Raw genomic sequence first — 17819 nt, 5'->3', positions numbered from 1 at the left:
GGACTTCTCTGTTGTTGCCCCCAGGCTCTGGAATGCTCTCCCACTGAATGTCATCTCATTAATATCTGTGGCAGTATTTAAAAAACAACTAAAGTCCCTTTTATTTGTTCAGGCTTTTACCCCTTGGGGCTGTTGGGTCTCTCAGCTTTCCTGTTTCTGTTTGTCTTTCAATGGTTGGTGGGGTTGGGTTTTTTGGGGGGTGTTTTTTTGTTTTGTTTTGTTGTTTTTTGGGGGGGTATTTTATGGTTTTTACTGTTCCACTTATTTTAAGGTTTTAAATGTAACCTTTATGGAATTTTATTGTATTGTAACTTTTGTAAACCACCTTGAGATGCATTATGAAAGGCAGTATAAAAATTGAACAATAAATAAACAAAACAAACAAACAAAATGAGGTCATTCACACAGTCCAAAATGGTGTTCTACCCAGGTTTGGGGGCTGTGTGTGCTCCCAGTTTTTGGTTGTGTGGAAGCAAGGTCGGAGGAAAAGCTACCCAGGTTTTCCTCTTACCTTGCTTCCACACAACCAAAAATTGGGAGAACACACAGCCCACAGACTTGGGTAGAACACAGTTTTTGATTGCATGAATAACCTCAAGAAATCAGGGGACTTATGACCCCGGGCTATCACTGGCAGTATCTAGTATTAATGTGATGCATTATCATTGGTGAAACCACATGCTTTATTCCTGCAGCATATTTATGACTTCTCCCCACTCCCCAAGGTTCATGATTAAACATTCTTATTGGCCTATGGCTCATGATCAGTTATAGCCTACTGATCTTTGTACATGCTGATACTGTGTACTAAAGTTATTTGCAATGAGATTTTATTTCACAGAACACTCATGCAAGGACACTAAAGACCTGTGGCATATGTTTGACAGGCCTCTAATTCACTAGGTGGCCTATAGCAAGGAACTCTTTCAGCCCTAGCTGCATCATAACACAAGTTGTTCTAGTATGAACTAATCTGTCTACTTTCCTTTCAGCATCCCTACAAGTAGACTAAATTTGATTCAAATCAGTTAGGCAGTTCACAAGTTAGCCCAATTGTGCCTCAAATGTTCATGTGTCCACCGTCTTGAATTGGGGTGGATGACATCATCACAAACTATGCCATTGAGGTGTCCCTGTGTGTCACTCTATAACTGTACCAAATTTGGTTCAAATTGGTTAGGCTGTCCAAAAGTGAACCCTCTTGTGCCTCAAACTTTCATGTGTCTGCTGTCTTGGATCAGGATGGATGACATCCTTACAAACTACACCATTGAGGTATCCCCATGTGTTCCTACAGTTGTAGCAAATTTGGTTCAAATTAGTTATGCAGTCCACAAGTTAGCCCACTTGTGCCTCAAAAGTTTATTCGTCCATCTTGAATCGGGGTGGATGACATCATCACAAATGATACCATTAAGGTGTCCCTATGTATCTCTACAACTGTACCTTTTGCTCATATTGGTCCAGGCATTGTGAAGTTCGTGCAGGGGACACACACAAACTGAATACCCTCATATTGGGGTGGATGACATAAGATCATGTCTTCTTTGCCATGAACCACACTGCCCATTGAGATCATCTGGAGAGGTTTGTCTGCAGTTGCCACCAGCTCGTCTGGTGGCTACTGGGGGACGGGCCTTCTCCATTGCTGCCCCGAGGCTTTGGAACACACTTCCTGCTGAAATAAGAGCCTCCCCATTTCTTACAACTTTAAAAAAGGCAGTCAAGACGCATTTGTTCACCCATGCTTTGGGGATATTGCTTTAATTGTCTTTTAATAGTTTAATGTTTTAAATTTTAATAATTGAAATGTTTTAATCTTTTTATTGGTTGTTTTTATTGTTGTGTTGTAAATTGCCCAGAGAACTTGCATTTTGGGCAGTATAAACATGTGTTAAAATAAATAAATATGCCTACTGGAAAGTGAGCTAAAAACAAAAAACTGGCCTATGTTGCAGATCTGTTGTTAAGAATTATTAAAGTATGTGTGTTACATAATACTAAGGGACAGCTGTGTGCCTTTGCATGCAGGGATCCACATGGATCTCTGCCCCCACTCAGCCTGTGCATGAGTGCACAAACCAAATCAGAGTAGTACAGGGAATGAGAGGTCTGTGTAAACCCTGTTCTAGAATAAAAGCCACTCTTAAACACCAATAACCTTTTAAAAGAAAAATTTATCAGGCCCATTTCCAACCCGCTCCTTATCAATAAAGGTGCCGATCAATGACCATAAGTATCTGCAGGCATATGTTATGGTTCTTGTGCCAAAGGCAAGTGGTTCCTGGACCACTATCTGGATGGGGAAATTCTTGAGAAATGGAGCTATTGCCTGCTTAAAGAAATCTTGGTCCATTAAATGTACATATGAATAAAAACAGTAGCTCCCAAGCAAAAGGTATACATTAAAAAAAAAGATGCATGCATTTGTTGTAGCATGCAATATGTTAGAACAGGGGCTGGCAACTTTGGCTCGCCAGCTGTTGTTGAACTACAACGTCCATCAGCCTAAATAAGCTGTGGCTGGGGATTATGGGAGCTGTAGTTCAACAGCAACTGGAGTGGAGACCCAAGGTTGCCTACCCCAGTCTTAGAAGAAGCATTCTCTACTATGAGTGAGAGAAATAGGATACCTCTTTGGACACTGTGCTTGCTACCTGCACAAGTTGCATACAATATTTTACTATAAATTATACTTTATTTAAAATCTGTTGCTGGTTTAGTTGGAGTGTCTTTTTAGTCAATGAAAAAAATATTTTACTTAATTAAGAGAACATTAAATTGATTCAATACCACAGTCCAGCTGAGAAATCCATACATATTGTTCCAAGCTCTTTAGAATAAGATTGGATATAAATATAAAAGTAGCAATAACAAATGTTCCCAGTTGTGAGAAATATTTTAAAACACTGACAGATGGCACTACATGAGGAGCAAATGCTAAGCACACTAATTACAATGTGGGATTAGCAGCAGCAGGATGCCTGTATGGATAGAGTACTATGGCCATTATGAATCTCATGTCAACCTGAGTAATGCTTTCTCCTTACTGGCCCAATTCAGACATTCATTTAAATGAAGGGTTTAGATCATAATATTTAAGCACAGGGTTGAGTGATTGTCTGAATCAGGTCAGTGAGTCATGGTGAGCCTTGGACTCACAGTCTCCCCCTCTGCACAAGAGGAGAGATAAAGCTCCTCCTCTTACCTTTAAACAAACTAACAAGCAAATCAGAATATCAAGCTAGGGTTTGATCCTGGCTTGTTTTAACTAGCTACCATTAGAATAAGCCACAGTTCCTTGAGTTTGTATGTAACAGGAAACTGTGGTTTAGTCAAGAAGGGAAAGCAGAAGCTTTTGCTCTCCTCTTATACATGAGAAGACAAATGTGTAAGCCTTGGCTCACTGCAGTACATTCACAATAATATAAACCAGGGTCTGAACTGGGAGATTATTTCCTAAACTCCAGCACTACAGCATTCCAGTCAAAATGGACACCTAAACACATCGCTCCTAAAGGAAGAAGTATTCTTACTCCATCTCCTTATTTGCTCTTGAAGTCTTACCAGTTCTCTAAACTTACCATTCAGTCTACCCATCAGGTAGGCATCAAAAATGTTCCACAGTTTCTCACTACTGGTTTCAGTTTTCAACACCTGTGGCAGTGCTTCTTCCCCCCAATATACATCTTACACACACATCTGGATTTGCAAAGCATATAGTGAGATCAGATCTTTATTCCTGTACCAATAAGATGTGCAGTGAGAACACAAGATGAGACGAGTCTATGAATGTGGAGATTCTGCTCCCTGCAGCATTGTTTCCCCAAAGCGATGACTCCAGAGATTATTTCATAATAAACATAGCTGATGCTACACCTGGGAGAGATGCTGTGCTGAGTGAATTGCTCTCACCTGCTAAATAAGAGGTACCAACTTGTGAATCCTTTTGATAAACCCTTTTGGGACAGGGAGCCATGTTCTCATTCCTTTTCCTATCTAAACTCTTTGAGAACTATTTTTTGGTTGAAGAGCAATATAAGAATTGATTATTGTGTTCACCCCTCTCTCCAGCAGCCCCTCGGAGTGAGGAGGATAATGAAGAAAATAGGGACAGGTGGAACGGGGGGGGGGCTGGGTTCTTTAAACCCATTCGCTCAATTATAGCTACACCACTGGCAACAGGGATCCATCCCTTTGGTTGTTCTTTAGATTTGCAGGTCTTTGAGCAAAGAACATAATTTGCTGCCTTTGTTTTCTTCCTTAGATGCACTGCAACTGGCTTCATCGCTGAGATATTGTTAGCTATTTGTTGTATTCTATCCAGTATCTTTTATTACTTAGAAGTTTGATCCAGTGGGGCTCTTGTAAAGAGTGTGTGTATGGGGGCGCGGTTTGAGAAAGGACTGAGAAAGGGAAAGGAAGGGAAAGGAGAAGGAGAAAATGGAGTTGTTTCTGAATAAACTTTTACTTAAAGGTATATAAGATTACTTTGTGAGGGTTAGCAGCTATAAAACACTATCCTAACTCCTTGGGTACTACAAATCTAAACCGACCAAGCAGACATAGCTATGCTGCCATATGAAAGCAGACAGAAGAGAGGGTGGCATGTGTGCCCATGCAAGGCATAATGCCAGAATATGGGTCAACACAAGGCTCCAGTATTCACCCAGTGCAGCACCTCTAATATAGCCAATGGTGCATCTCAAAGTGATTATGGCCATTCTCAGTCTTCCTGCAAATGAATTCTTTGTTGTGATAAGCCTCGTTTGTAAGTGTTTTCAGATTTTCAGAAGTGAATTACTAAGATCAGAGCATCTTGTGATCTGCTATATTGAAATGCTTTTGCACTACATGCTGCACAGTTGACTTCAGTGGAACTGTTCTAGCATAAAATTAGGGAAATGGAGTGAAAAAAACCTAGCTCAGATTATGTGTTACATTTTGAAGAAAGTTCTGAAAACACCACAATGGGAAGCAAGCCATTTAGATTATAGATATTGCTATTATTTATACACTGCCTTTAGACAAACAGGGCTTTAGACAAACAGAAGACAACCTAAAGTGTTTAAAATGTGAAATATGTGAATAAGTGAATGAAATCTGGTACTCTGGCTAAATCGGCATTGTATCTACAATGATCTTACATGTTACTTTAAATACATTTTGAAATACTGTGCATAGGACAGGCCAGGTCTTTCTATAAACAAAAGAGAGCAATGGAGAGGGCCCCAATCCAGGCTGCAGCACTGGAAAAGGGTTCACTTCTCTTTACACCAGAGGTTCTCAAACTTGGGTCCTCACATGTTGTACTACAACTCCCATCATTCCCAGTCACAATGGCCAAAGACCATTATCTTCTCTCTCTCTCTCTCTATTTCTATAAGATATATCCATGGCTAATCCCATGCACGCTGCCAGATAGCCACGGGATGGGTGGGGGAAAGAAAATAGCAACTGCAGGCAAAGAAAACTGCGACAGCTGGTGGTGGGACAGATGAGCAGGTAGAAGGGCAAGCCAGTGGCGGGGCAGCGCGCAGGCGGGTAAGCCAACGGCAGGCTGCATGGAAAAATGGCGGTGTTGGAGACGGACGTGAAGGCAGTGGGCAGGTAGGAGGGCTGGGGGGGGGCAGAGAAAACAGTGGTGGGTGAGGGGAGAAACGGCAGTGGGGGAGGGGCTAGAGACACAGATGCTTTGCGCCCGGCCCAACTAGTTTCATTTAATTTGTCCTGGAAGCATCCTGTGGACTCTGGTAGGGTTGCTAAGTCACAACATGGAGAAACCTCCTAACAGCCACAAAGGAGAATGCAACTGGGGATTCTCCTGCTGCTGCTCCTCACCCCTTCCCACTACTGTACCCACCCTGCCCCCAGCTGTTGTGGGGCAAGAGAGAGTCTTATTTGCTCCATCACGTGTTGATGGATCATGGGCAATGGGCAGGCCTGTAGCCCACTGGTGGCATTGTGTGTACCTGCCACACCAAAAAATTCTCTTTCCTCCCCAGCCTCACTGACTGTTTTCACTAAACATTTTTTAACCTGCCTCCCCTGATTTCTGCAATCCCCCCAAAAAATTTGTTGAGGCTGGCTACAGGCCTGGCAATGGGGCTGGGAAAGGATCAGAGTAGAGAAAGTGACAGCAGCATCCCTATTCATGGCTGTGGGTCTGTTAAAGATCAGGCTTCCCCACACTGCTATCTTTTACCACTGGAGAAGGAAAACTCTCCTCTGCAATGCTAATCCAGCTATCTATCACTGCTTGCCTAAAACTGGAAGAGGCACCTTGGACCTATGGGGTGGGGACTTAACTAAATGGTAGAGCATCTGCTTGCATGCAGAAGGTCCCTGTTTCAATCCCTGGCATCTCCAGGTAGGAGGACTGGGGAAAACTCCTGCCTGAAACCTTGGAGAAGCTGCTATCAATATAGATAATACTGAGCTAGATGGACCAATGGTTTGACTCAGTATAAGGCACTTTCTCTACTCTGATCCTTTCCCAGCCCCATTGCCAGGCCTGTAGCCAGCTGCAACCATTTTTTTTTGGGGGGGGGATTGCAGAAGTCAGGGGAGACAGGTTATAAAATGTTGCCTATTCCTATACACAGCTTCCTGTTTTGCCTTCAGCCATCCTGCTGTGCTGGGTATTGTGTTGCATTTCTATCCAGTCCTTTCTCCAAGGAACTCAAGAGGATCTTCTCTCCGCCCCACCCCCACCCAGATACTTATCCTTACAACAACCCTGTGAGATAGGTTAGCCTGAATGCAGTTAAGCTTTATGGCAGAATGAGGATCCAAACCTGGGTTTCTGTGCTCCTCGTCTAGCACTCTAACCACTAGCCAACACTGCCTCAAATCAGAGCTCTCTCACTTCAAAGGATCTTATTATTGTAGGCTCTAAGAAGCTGCTCAGATTGTGAAAGAATGACTTGATCTTGCCTCTGGTAGGACACTTCCTCTCAGATATAGAACTCTTGCACATCATTGACTCATTAACCCATTTAAATAGTAGTGCCTTTAACAGCTGGTTAATGTGAATTTCTAAAGCATGAGTAGCACCAATTCCTGGTTCAACTTTCAGCTCAGTCAAGAATTCACTTCACTGCCTCCCCATCCCCAAACCACCATGCTTCAACCTTTATTAGTAATCTAGGGAGAATAATAATACTAGGCTACATAGCAAAATTGTTACTAAGATTATGTTCATGACTGAAGTTCTTTGAACACTTAACATGCACTATAAACACAGTAGCTGACATGATGAAAGTTTACTCAAAGTAGTCCCAATGAAATTAAGAGTTTTGCCTAACTTATCCTTTTAAATTCAATGGGACTACTTGTCAAACCCTACAGTAAAAAGTTTTGTCAATACACAAATACTGAACACAACGTTATGCACATCAGAAGTTTCCCAAGTCCAAGTACTTACTCTCATGTCAATATGTACCTCATGAGGGAGTATGCACATCTCTGTGAATAAGCCCCTTTGAACACAGACTTGAGAAGACAGGGAAAGGATCACACCACGTATTACTCACTTTCAATTGAAGTGTGTTAACTCTAAGGGAAGGCTTATCGCACACCCACTTTCCCCAGATATATCCCCAGCAGGGTGCTTCAAAACAAAAGCCTTATACCCGAACAACTTGCTTTTAATTGCCAGTTTCAACAAATATGAACACAAATTAAGCATATGACACATACGTTATACTCTTGGATTACTATGAAACAGATGCTAGCAGAGTGCAAAACCATACACTTCCAGCTCGAGCCGAAGCACATTTACTTAAAATTTGAAGTCCGGCATAACGCACTACGTATCCCCGCAGCTCAACACATAATTGCACGCACAATCCAGCTAATGTTTAGTTCTCACTTTTCTGGGTCAGGTCAAAAATAAAGCAAGCCATGGCCGTGGGATTGTGGCTAGAAGGAAAAAACAACCCCAGCTCCCGCTCTTCAACCACAAAAAAAGGAAGAATTGCTAAACGCGCAGTTGCAAGACGGAGACGCGTTGAAAGCGGTCAAAAAGCAGTCCTGCAAACTTGCTAAGAGGCGTCTCCAAATTGGGCGAGGGTTGAGGGAGGAATGAGCTTTTATAAAGAACACCCAATGGGGGCGGTGGGAGAGTAAAAGAGAAAGGTGCGCACGCGTATTGCACCCCCCCATGCTGGATCTTGCAAAATGTGCTGCAGGAAAGTATCTTCTTGGCAGGAAGGCGACCGAGTCCAAACATGCAAATTTAAAATCCCTCCCCTTCGTGCTCATTGGTGGCAAAGGAAGGGGCGTGACCGGATATGCAAATAGAACCCGGCGTTTTGAAGACTAGAGGACATGCAAAAAAACACCAAAAAACCGACCGGCATTTTTCGTAAATGGCGGAGAAGGAAGAGGTGTGGCTGAAGTGTAGCCGGAGAAGGGCGGGGAGGCGGGTCCAACCCGGAGCTGGAGGGCGGGGCGCAAATGCAAATACAAGCCATGGTGGTTGCTGATTGAAGGAGGAGTTGGGACGGGTTGGGATATGCAAATAACTGCGTTCGCCTCCCCGAACGTGTCGTCCCTCCTCCGCTCTTTGCCTAGTCCCGCCCCGCAGTTTAAAAGTCGCGGCGCCTGCGCAGTGAAGGGAAATGAGGACTTAGTCTGTTACACAACTGACTGTGCTGTGTGAGGGGGCTGCGTTCTCCCTTCGGTCTCAAGACTTTGCTACTCCCCACGTTTCTTACTAGGCCTTCCCTCCCCACGCATTGCTTCTAGGCATGAGCGGGGATCAGCTGCACAACGACTCCCAGGTAAGGGGGCTCCCAGGCTTGTGGTAGTTAAGGGGAGAGGGAGGAAAGTATGTGCATCAAGGCCTGCAGTCCCTTTTTAGAATATTTGGGGGTGAGGGGAGAAGGGTGATAGTACCTTTCGCTCCCAAAACTGAGCACTTCCTCAGAAATAGGGGGAGAGCTCATTCTCCTCCAGATCCATCAAAATCAGGGCCCCTTCCTGTCAGATGGTATAGGGGGACTCTGCTTCCCCACTTCTTCCTTAGGGTTTTGGGTGGGTCATGAGGTTCATGGGCTCAAAGAGAGCCCGATAGCTTTCTCCTCTTTCCCGAATGACATGATCATGGGCCTCCCGTAATATTTAGGCCCTTCGCCCCATGTTCCCCCGCCACACACACGCAGGATCCCCCTCATGCCACCAGACCCGCTGGAAGGGTTTCCCCTTCTGCCTTCAGACCCGCACACCTTGCATTATCTCTTCAGGGTCCTCATCAAGTTGTCTGTTAATGCCTAGAGACCGTGCTTAGAGCCCCCTTCCTCTTCTCCCAGCAGTCGTCTTTAACATGATGGATCTGTCCTACACCTTCCAGCAAAGAGGGGGCCTTGTGGGGAGGAATTCTTGCCCCTCGTCCCTCCCTCTTCTTAGAGGGCAAATAGGGAACATGGAGGAGGTTTGGGGTGAGGGAACCTCCTGGGAACACACAAATGCGCACGAGGAAGAAGGCAATTAAAATAGGAAAGCAAAACTTCGGTGGGGGTGAGGGAAGGAAAAAAAATGCTCTAGATGTTTGGCCCTCTCCTTTGATTAAGGGGTTCTCCGTAGCTGTTTTTAGGGGCATCGAGTTGCTTTCTCCCCACACCTTGGCTCGTATGTCCTAAACCTAGAGAGGGCGAGACATATATATCGTTATTTTTGTAAAACCATTCCTAAGTCCAGATCGAGCTAGGTTTTAAAAGATGTATTTTTCCCCTTTCCCCCCCCGTAGATCGATCCAGATTTCCGAGCGAACGGTGAGTCTCTTGCCCCCCAGCCCCTTGAACTGGGGAGGGGAATCAGATTTGCCCTGCTTTTTCTCCTTTCCGCCCTCTCCCCCTTCCCTTGTATTGCTGAGGATGGTAAAGGACAGACATGGCGTCCCAGAGACTAAGTCCCGTCTCCTCGCTCACCGGCCCCATTGTTCCCATCGAGCTTCCTAATGCTCCGAAATCGTAGGGCCCTCGGCCCATCCGACCCGGTTTCTCGGTAGTGAGGACAGTGGAGACCCCAGATCCGGCCTTCCCTTGGTTTTGGGGGTGCGTTTTGGGCCCCGATTCCCCCCTGGAAAGTCGCCTTGTCGACGGTCGGGACTTAGTCTCTGCGCCATTTTCTTTTTCTCTCTTCCCTGTGTGTCTCTCTTTCTCCTTCTCCTCCTCCCTCGAGCTGCCCACAAGGAGCCTCCTGCAGTGAAAACATGTGAAATCACCACCATTCCTGGCCTAAATATTGGCTCTGAAAAGAGAAAAGCGCCGTCTTTTTTCAACAAGAAAAACGAAAAAAAGCTCGATTTAGCCGTCTTCCTGCCCTTTATTCCTGCCTCGTCCCTTTTTTCTCCTCCCCCAGGTCTGTTTCTCTCAATCAATCCCTTCCCCCTATAACGAAAGGTGGTTGCAACATGTTGCTCTTGAACAGATCATCCATCCATCTGAATATACGACTTGTTTAAGACTGAGATTCAGAAATTATAGCTTGTTGAGTAGGGTTTTATTCTTAATTTTAAAAAGCAATGAAAATAAAGCAGCATACACAGCACTAGAATCGCATCCAGCATCACTTTGCTAAAGTTTGATAGTTGATGGAGATGGGAGCGGGTGGTATTAAGTTTGTAAAACAAAAAGAGCCCAAATATCTTTATACGTGTGCTTTTAAATCTGTTTGTGTTTGTGCATGCATGGGAGGGTGCTATTACTCTGTTATGTGTGCCTTTGTTGCTGTTGCATGGGCTGCTTTTGCTGCCTTTTTGAAAGGAGGAAATAAGATCTTGGGGAAGGGGAGGTAGAGGATTAGGACTGCTTATCTGTCAAAAACGTCAAAATAGCTTAATCTACCTTTGAAAAGGTGATTTCACCTTAGCTCTTGACTCCTGGAGTCTTTATGATGTTGGCTTTCCTGCTTTCATAAAATATTGCAGTATTCTGCATAACATGCTTTGCATGCTGGCTTGACAGTGGATTCTGTATAGCTTAAATTTCTGCTCCTGTACGGAAGCATGTCATTGTGTATGATAAAGAAAAATGTGTTGATACAATACTGGTGCTTTTTCTCCTTGAACACTCAAATACTTCTACTTGGATATTTAAATTTAAATCCTTAAAAAGCTATTTTAAAAAGAGGTAAGAACAACTTCCCCAACCCCCAAGTGAGTGTGTTTTTGGTTATTAATTTTTTTAACCACTTTCTTAATTTATATGCATGCATGAAATATCCCCCTCTGTTGACAGTTCAGTGCATAAGATTGGATTTGGATCACAGTGCACTTAAAACTGTTGTCCCTTTTTGGCATCTTGCCACCTCCCAACTTCTTAAAATGTGTACTGAGAGCAGATCTGTCTTAGGTATCTGGTTGTTCAGGCACCTGAACTTTGTGTTGGCTAGTTCATCTCTGTGCGGGGCTGGTGCCTTATAAAGATGTGGTATTGATAACATTGATACTGAAGAATTTTCCTATCCCTGTTGTTGGGCATTTCAGACACAAATACTGTATATCAGTGGGTAGGTATACTATGCACTTGGGCTTAAAGCATCACACACACACACCCCTTTGCAGACCCCAGCCTTCCTTTATCTATCATGAGATGTCACTGTAGTAGATTTTTGGGCCACTGGCCCTTTGATATGAACACTGTTCAAGAAACAACAGTGCCTTGTCCTTTTTGACCTTGCCACTAAGGCTCAACTTGCTATCGTGTCCTCTGAGGTTCTCTGAGTTTCACAACACCTAAGTGTCCCTGATTTCTAAGTTGGAGACTATTGCATACTGTAGTTAGTGTTTTTAAATATCTGTTTCTGTTACAGTGCTGTACAGGGGCAGGGGCATAGAATTAATCCTGTATAGAAGATCCTGTGCACAAAATATCTCTCTGTGTATTGATTTTATGGCGTTTGCCAGTTTCCTCTCCCCATTGCCACCCTGCCAGTGCCTTCCTTTCTTGAGGCAGCAAGTCTTCTGCTTTAAAAAGGTTCAAAACATACAAATAGTGAGCTGTTGTTTCCCCTCTATTTGGTCATGCATTTATTTAAAGGCAGTGATGGGCAGGGAGGAGCCCAACAGCTTTTGTTACCTTTTAGTTTCTGAAAATATAAGGACAATATTTATATGCTTTTGATGAAGGCAGCAAATTTGAGGTAATATACAGCTGTGTCACCATGCCTATACTGTTTCAGATCTCAAAAGCCATGGAAAGTATACTCGAAATTCTCAAGTGGATAGGAGACAGCCAGTGAATCCTACTGATTTACTGCACAATATTGTTGCCTTTGAATAGAACTAACTCATACATCAGTATGACTTGGGAAACAGTGATGTCAAAGATGCTGTCAGGCATAGGTTTGGCCTGCCATGGGCTATTAAGTATCAATACCACTCCCAACCAGGTTGTCCTGGCCAGTATTTAAAACTGGATAGTTTGGCAGAATGTAACTTCCCTATACTTTCACTTAGGTATGGTGTTTATTAAAATTGAGGTACTGTTTAATTCTCATGCATGTTCTGTATATCTGCTTAGGAGGGTTTCCTATTAATATTTTGTAGTTTTAAGAGCCAAAGCAAACATTCAGGTGCATGGAAAAGCCCCCGCCCCCCCTTTACTGCATTATATTTTAAAAAGAATTTGCATGATTGTATGCTCCCTCAATTAAATTACATTACATTCAGTTACATTAAAACAAAGCAGAACCCTGCTTGTAGAAAGCTTGTATGTCCGAGATCAGGCTGGCGTTTCTGACATTCTGGCTTTCCACATGCAAGAGGTACATTCAAATGTGATTCCTCCAACTGCAGGGGACACAAATATTCACAATATTCACTTAAGCCCCTAGAACCTTATTGCTTGGAGGATTGAGTTCACATTGTACAGTTCTTATATTGAAATAATTGCATGGCCTTGGCATGCATCTGAAAAGAATTGACCCTTGGGTTAATGAGGAGATGCGCTTGTGTGGTATATTGTCAGTGGATTTGATTCTCTACATGTGAATTTATGTCAGTCAAGGAAAGTTGTGTATATAGTGTCATATTTGAATTAGATATTCAAAATCTTGTTTCAGCAGAGTAGTGTTTTTCCTTTCTGACAACAGTGTTTCTGTTGGAATCCATCTTGTCCTTCAGTTCCTGCATTGTTTTCGAATCATGGCTCTTTTCTCATTTTACAAGTAAATATTTTTTTTTTACCAGCTATGATGTGAACTTGCTAAGAGGCAGTAACCCTGATGTCTCACAATAACTTTTTTTATAGTGTGCAAGCCACACTTTTGACTTCTCAACACCAAGAAAAAGACAAAAATGTGACTTATACATAGCAGAATTCACTGGCCGGCTTCCATGCAATTCTCCAATAAGATGTGGCCTTGAGTGAATTTTCCTTTTGATTGATTGGATTAAATATTTCTTTATTTAGCACATTTTAATGCCTCCCCCTACAGAAGTCCCGTCGCGGTTCATGCTCCAAAATTCAATATTTTGTTGAAAAATTGGAGATTGACGGACACCAGTGAAATATAGCCTGTGCACTTGAGCACATAACTTGAACCCTTTGGCAGCTTATTGGACCAAATGTGCAGTGTAATCCACAGCATGATTACTTAGAATTAAGTCCCATTGAGTTCTGTTGGATTTACTGTCAGATAACATAGGAACATAGGAAACTGCCATATACTGAGTCAGACCATTGGTCTATCTAGCTCAGTATTGTCTTCACAGACTGGCAGTGGCTTCTCCAAGGTTGCAGGCAGGAATCTCTCTTAGCCCTATCTTGGAGAAGCCAGGGAGGAAACTTGAAACCTTCTGCTCTTCCCAGAGCGGCTTCATCCCCTGAGGGGAATATATTGCAGTGCTCACACATCAAGTCTCCCATTCAGATGCAACCAGGGCGGACCCTGCTTAGCTAAGGGTACAAGTCATGCTTGCTACCACAAGACCAGCTCTCCTCTCCTAGACCAGCTCTCCTCCTCCTCCTAAGTATGCTTAGGATTGCAACTCAAGGCTGTGAGCCCTTTTGGGACAGGATTATTACCATATTTTACGGACTATAAGACGCTACGGTCTAGAAGACGCACCTTAATTTTAATCCAGTTTTTCAGAGTTTTAACATATTAAACTGCTAAAACATATAAGACGCACCTGAATTTTGGCGGATATTTTTCGAGGAAAAAAGTGAGTCTTATAGTCCATAAAATACGGTAATTCTAAAGAATGCTGTAAGCAGCTCTGAGCCTTTTGGGAAGAGTGGGATATAAATGTAACAAATTTGTAACAGATAGTTTTAAAAACTATGTAATCTGGAGATTTATGCAAATTGGCCAGTTTTTGGTAACATCACTGGAATGCTTACCTGACAGTTGTAGTTGGATCCCAAGGGGTGGTGTGAGGGCACATGATTCAGCCATATTGCTGAAGCTATTCAGGTCTAGGTTTGATCAGTGCCTGAATTGGAGACTGCCTGGGCAACTCCATGTATGCTGTACGTTCCATGATGGAAGAAAGGCCATAAAGGAAGTAAATCGACAACTCTGTAGTACTCGGAACATGAAAAGCAGTAACTTGTGGACAAATGGCATTTTTATTAAATTGTTTTTGGACCTGAATAAATGGTAGAATCAACTTAGGTACATCCGTGTACATCGATTTAAGTTGGGTTGGGCATTTGTATGAGTGGAGCAACTGTTTGTTTATCACACATCTAGGCAGTGTTGTGTCATCAAGTCGGTGTTGACTCCTGGCAACCACAGAGCCTTGTGGTTTTCTTTGGTAGAATACAGGAGGGGTTTACCATTGCCATCTCCCGCGCAGTATGAGATGATGCCTTTCAGCATCTTCCTATATCGCTGCTGCCCAATATAGGTGTTTCCCATAGTCTGGGAAACATAGCAGCAGGGATTCAAACCAGCAACCTCTTTCTCCTTAGGCAAGTTATTTCCCCGCTGCACCATTAGGTGGCTTCTAGGCGGTGTACAAAATACAAATTACAATATAAAAATAAACAATTAAAACACTTTCACAGAATAAAAAACAGTTAAAAACAATTCACAAAGTGAAACCACTAAAATAGTTTCCAACTAAATGGAAAGGAGAAAGTGTGCATTGGTCAAATTAATCAATTTACATTCAAGGTTTATGATTTAGCATAAGGTATAGGAAGTGTCCTTCTCTAATGTTGTCAGAAAAACAATGATGAGAGCTGACACTTGGATAGCATTTTCCTGCATTAGTCAATTATTAGGAAATACATTCCTTTCTTTAGCACACTTTTTTTTTTTTTAATTCCAGGTTCTACAAACCAAATAACAACTCCATGATAATGTGGGGTGGCGATCTGGTCTCTGGTCTCTTCTCTCCAGGCATGGTTTTTCCTTTTATCTGGCTTTTCAGCTGAATTAGCATGTGACCTTTTGCAAGCTGCTTAAGCTCTTTGCCTCAGTTTTTCACATTTAAATTGTGGAAAAGCTTAATCTGCCATCTAAGTGAGAGAAAATATTAGAGATTCTCCATGGTCATCAGTGAGCTTATTGGCTATGATAACCTGAATTAGATTGCCTGATTATTAATTCTGTTTAATGAGGTGGCTCCTATTCAAAGTTTCCTTTCCAAAAAGATCAGGGTGATGAGCAAAGGTGGGATAGAAGTTCACATTGCATTATGTTACTTGGTAGCTTTGGATACAGCTTACTTGGTCTGACTTTAATTGCATAACTTGTCCCTCTGGCTTGCACTGATTCAATTGTATAAAATATCTACAGATATTTTTCTTTTTCTGGAGTAAATATATGTGTGTTGTTTCCAAAGGAACTCTAATCAATCTGCACCTTGGTCCTTCCAGTTTCAGAATCATTTTGTGTACAAAATGCTGCATTCCCAACAAGGCCATACAGAGCTCTCTTGTCAAATGTCAGCTTATATAGCTTCAAGCATCGGTTTTGATCAAATAACATCAGGTTATTTTTCTCCCCTTTCTTAAAAGGACACTAAAAACCCATGCTATTGATCATATGCGCTTGCTTACAATAGCATTAGTGCAGTGGTTGTAACTACTACTGTGCAATAGTATAGGACTGTTTTATAAGACATTCCGCACTCCGTGTTGCAAACAATGGCATTTCTTTAGTGAACTGGTTACACTCAAGTGTGGCTTAGAAATGCATTCCTATTGCCCTATAAATCTGGGCAAAGGGAGCACATCTTTCTTTCAAGGACTAGTATGAGCTAAACAACTGTTGCTGATTTGTTATGTTAACTTCGTTCAAGCAAACACTGGGACAGTTTTAAAGGTAAAATGTGTCGCTTCTTGAGGGGAAGGAATTACTTCTATTGTTGGTCAGCATTATGTCTGCTGTGCAGCAGGAAAACAGCCCAGCCATCAAAGACTCTCTCTTAGCATGCATTTGTAGGAACAAAGAGAAATTGTAGCTACACACTGTACTTGGGACAATTTAATGCCTACCCACTTCCTGGCATAATGCCCACCTACTTCCTAGGCTGTTGCATCCAGGCATTACATATTATGCAGAAGTCCATACAATAGCTTGTCTTTGAGAAGTGTGAAGCTCTGAGGTGAGGAGGAAGGCAGGAGCTTGTTCCTGCGATTTTGCTGGGTGTCGACAGTACAGTGACAGTACAGTACTTCAGAGCCCGCTGTGTTATCTGATATTCACACCTACACTGTTGGGGAGGTGCATGGTCTGTGGGGAAGATGCCTGGCTGATTATCAAGGCCAGCCACAATGTATCGATTCCTAATGCTGTGTGTAACTGAAAGTTTTATGTGTATAGAGTCCACTTTGCATAGGTTCAATGAGCTCTGCTTCTCACCTCTCAGCAGTTGCTTGAAGTACACCAGCAGTTGGGGTACTAGGGCATAACTGCTCCATTAAAAGCTCTAATATGGCTACCTATTGCACCTGTCCAAACTGGAGCCAGTCTGGCTTCTGTGGGGCTTGTGCAGGAATCACTTTCATATTTCTGTACCATTTATGTGTGGGTTCCTGCATGAGTGCGCATGTCTACACCACTCCGTCCTCAAAGGGGGAATTGTATTTGGTGCAGTCACGTGGGGAGTTCTCTGCCGGAATAACTATGAACTACATTTAAACAAGTCACTATAACATGGTGATAAAAATGGCTCAGCTGGAATGAGGCTCATTTTGTGTCTGTTTCACACCTCTTCTGCCTGCAGGGGCAGATGTCAGGGTGGAAGGGAATGCATCCCAGTTGCCATGGGAGCAGACTGATGTTCCACGCCCTTCTCCAGTTACACTTCGTTAACTAGCTTGGACAGCATGTAGATGGAGATGTGCCTCCAGATAGGCATCCCTCTCTGCATTCTGCCCCAGCTAGTCATGTAACTGTGAAATCAGTGCTGGATTGGGGCAGAAGTCTTGCTGTGCTGCACTTCCAGGCAATGAAATTACCATTACAACATGGCAGTAAGGAAAATGTCAGCCTGGTTGCCTGAGCAATGGAGATGTGTTACCTCTCCCCCTTCAAGTGAGGGCAACAGGAGGGCTTTGTTTTCCCTCAGTGCTGATGTCATGTAGCTAGGTCTGATTGACTATTTGGTGCTGCAGTATGATGTTTCCTATGGCTGTGACCACGTGGTGTAGAAACCCTAAAAAAAATTTTTTTTAAAGTGGTGCTACAGAAGGAGAAGATCAAGGAAGTAATGGTTGTAAATAGCAAGATTTTTGTGTCGACCTTTTTGTCTCCTCTCAAAATGGCAACTTTCACATTCCTAATGAGGTTCAGAAGTAATGTTAGTGGCCTCATTTGTGAGCTTTCATCCCACAAATGGCTAGATCTGTTTTGAA

General features: G+C 43.0%; 1 protein-coding gene across 2 annotated transcripts in view; it reads left to right on the top strand.

Annotated features, from left to right (window-relative positions):
* The first annotated feature begins 8604 nt into the window (after window positions 1-8604).
* Window positions 8605-17819, top strand: part of TOP1 (DNA topoisomerase I) — a 114788-nt gene continuing 105573 nt past the window's right edge. Inside the window, exons 1-2 of one of the 2 annotated variants that reach the window (XM_053247837.1) lie at window positions 8605-8786; window positions 9752-9776. In XM_053247837.1, coding sequence (XP_053103812.1) covers window positions 8754-8786; window positions 9752-9776 — 58 coding nt within the window. In that variant the 5' untranslated portion in view covers window positions 8605-8753. The remainder of the gene's footprint in view (window positions 8787-9751; window positions 9777-17819) is intronic. The other variant, XM_053247838.1, reaches the window with a different exon arrangement.

This window comes from Hemicordylus capensis, chromosome 4, assembly GCF_027244095.1.
Source record: "Hemicordylus capensis ecotype Gifberg chromosome 4, rHemCap1.1.pri, whole genome shotgun sequence".
In the NCBI taxonomy this organism is placed as follows: Eukaryota; Metazoa; Chordata; class Lepidosauria; order Squamata; family Cordylidae; genus Hemicordylus; species Hemicordylus capensis.
Note: the sequence above shows the minus strand (reverse complement) of the source record. Positions and strands in the feature narration are given on the sequence as shown.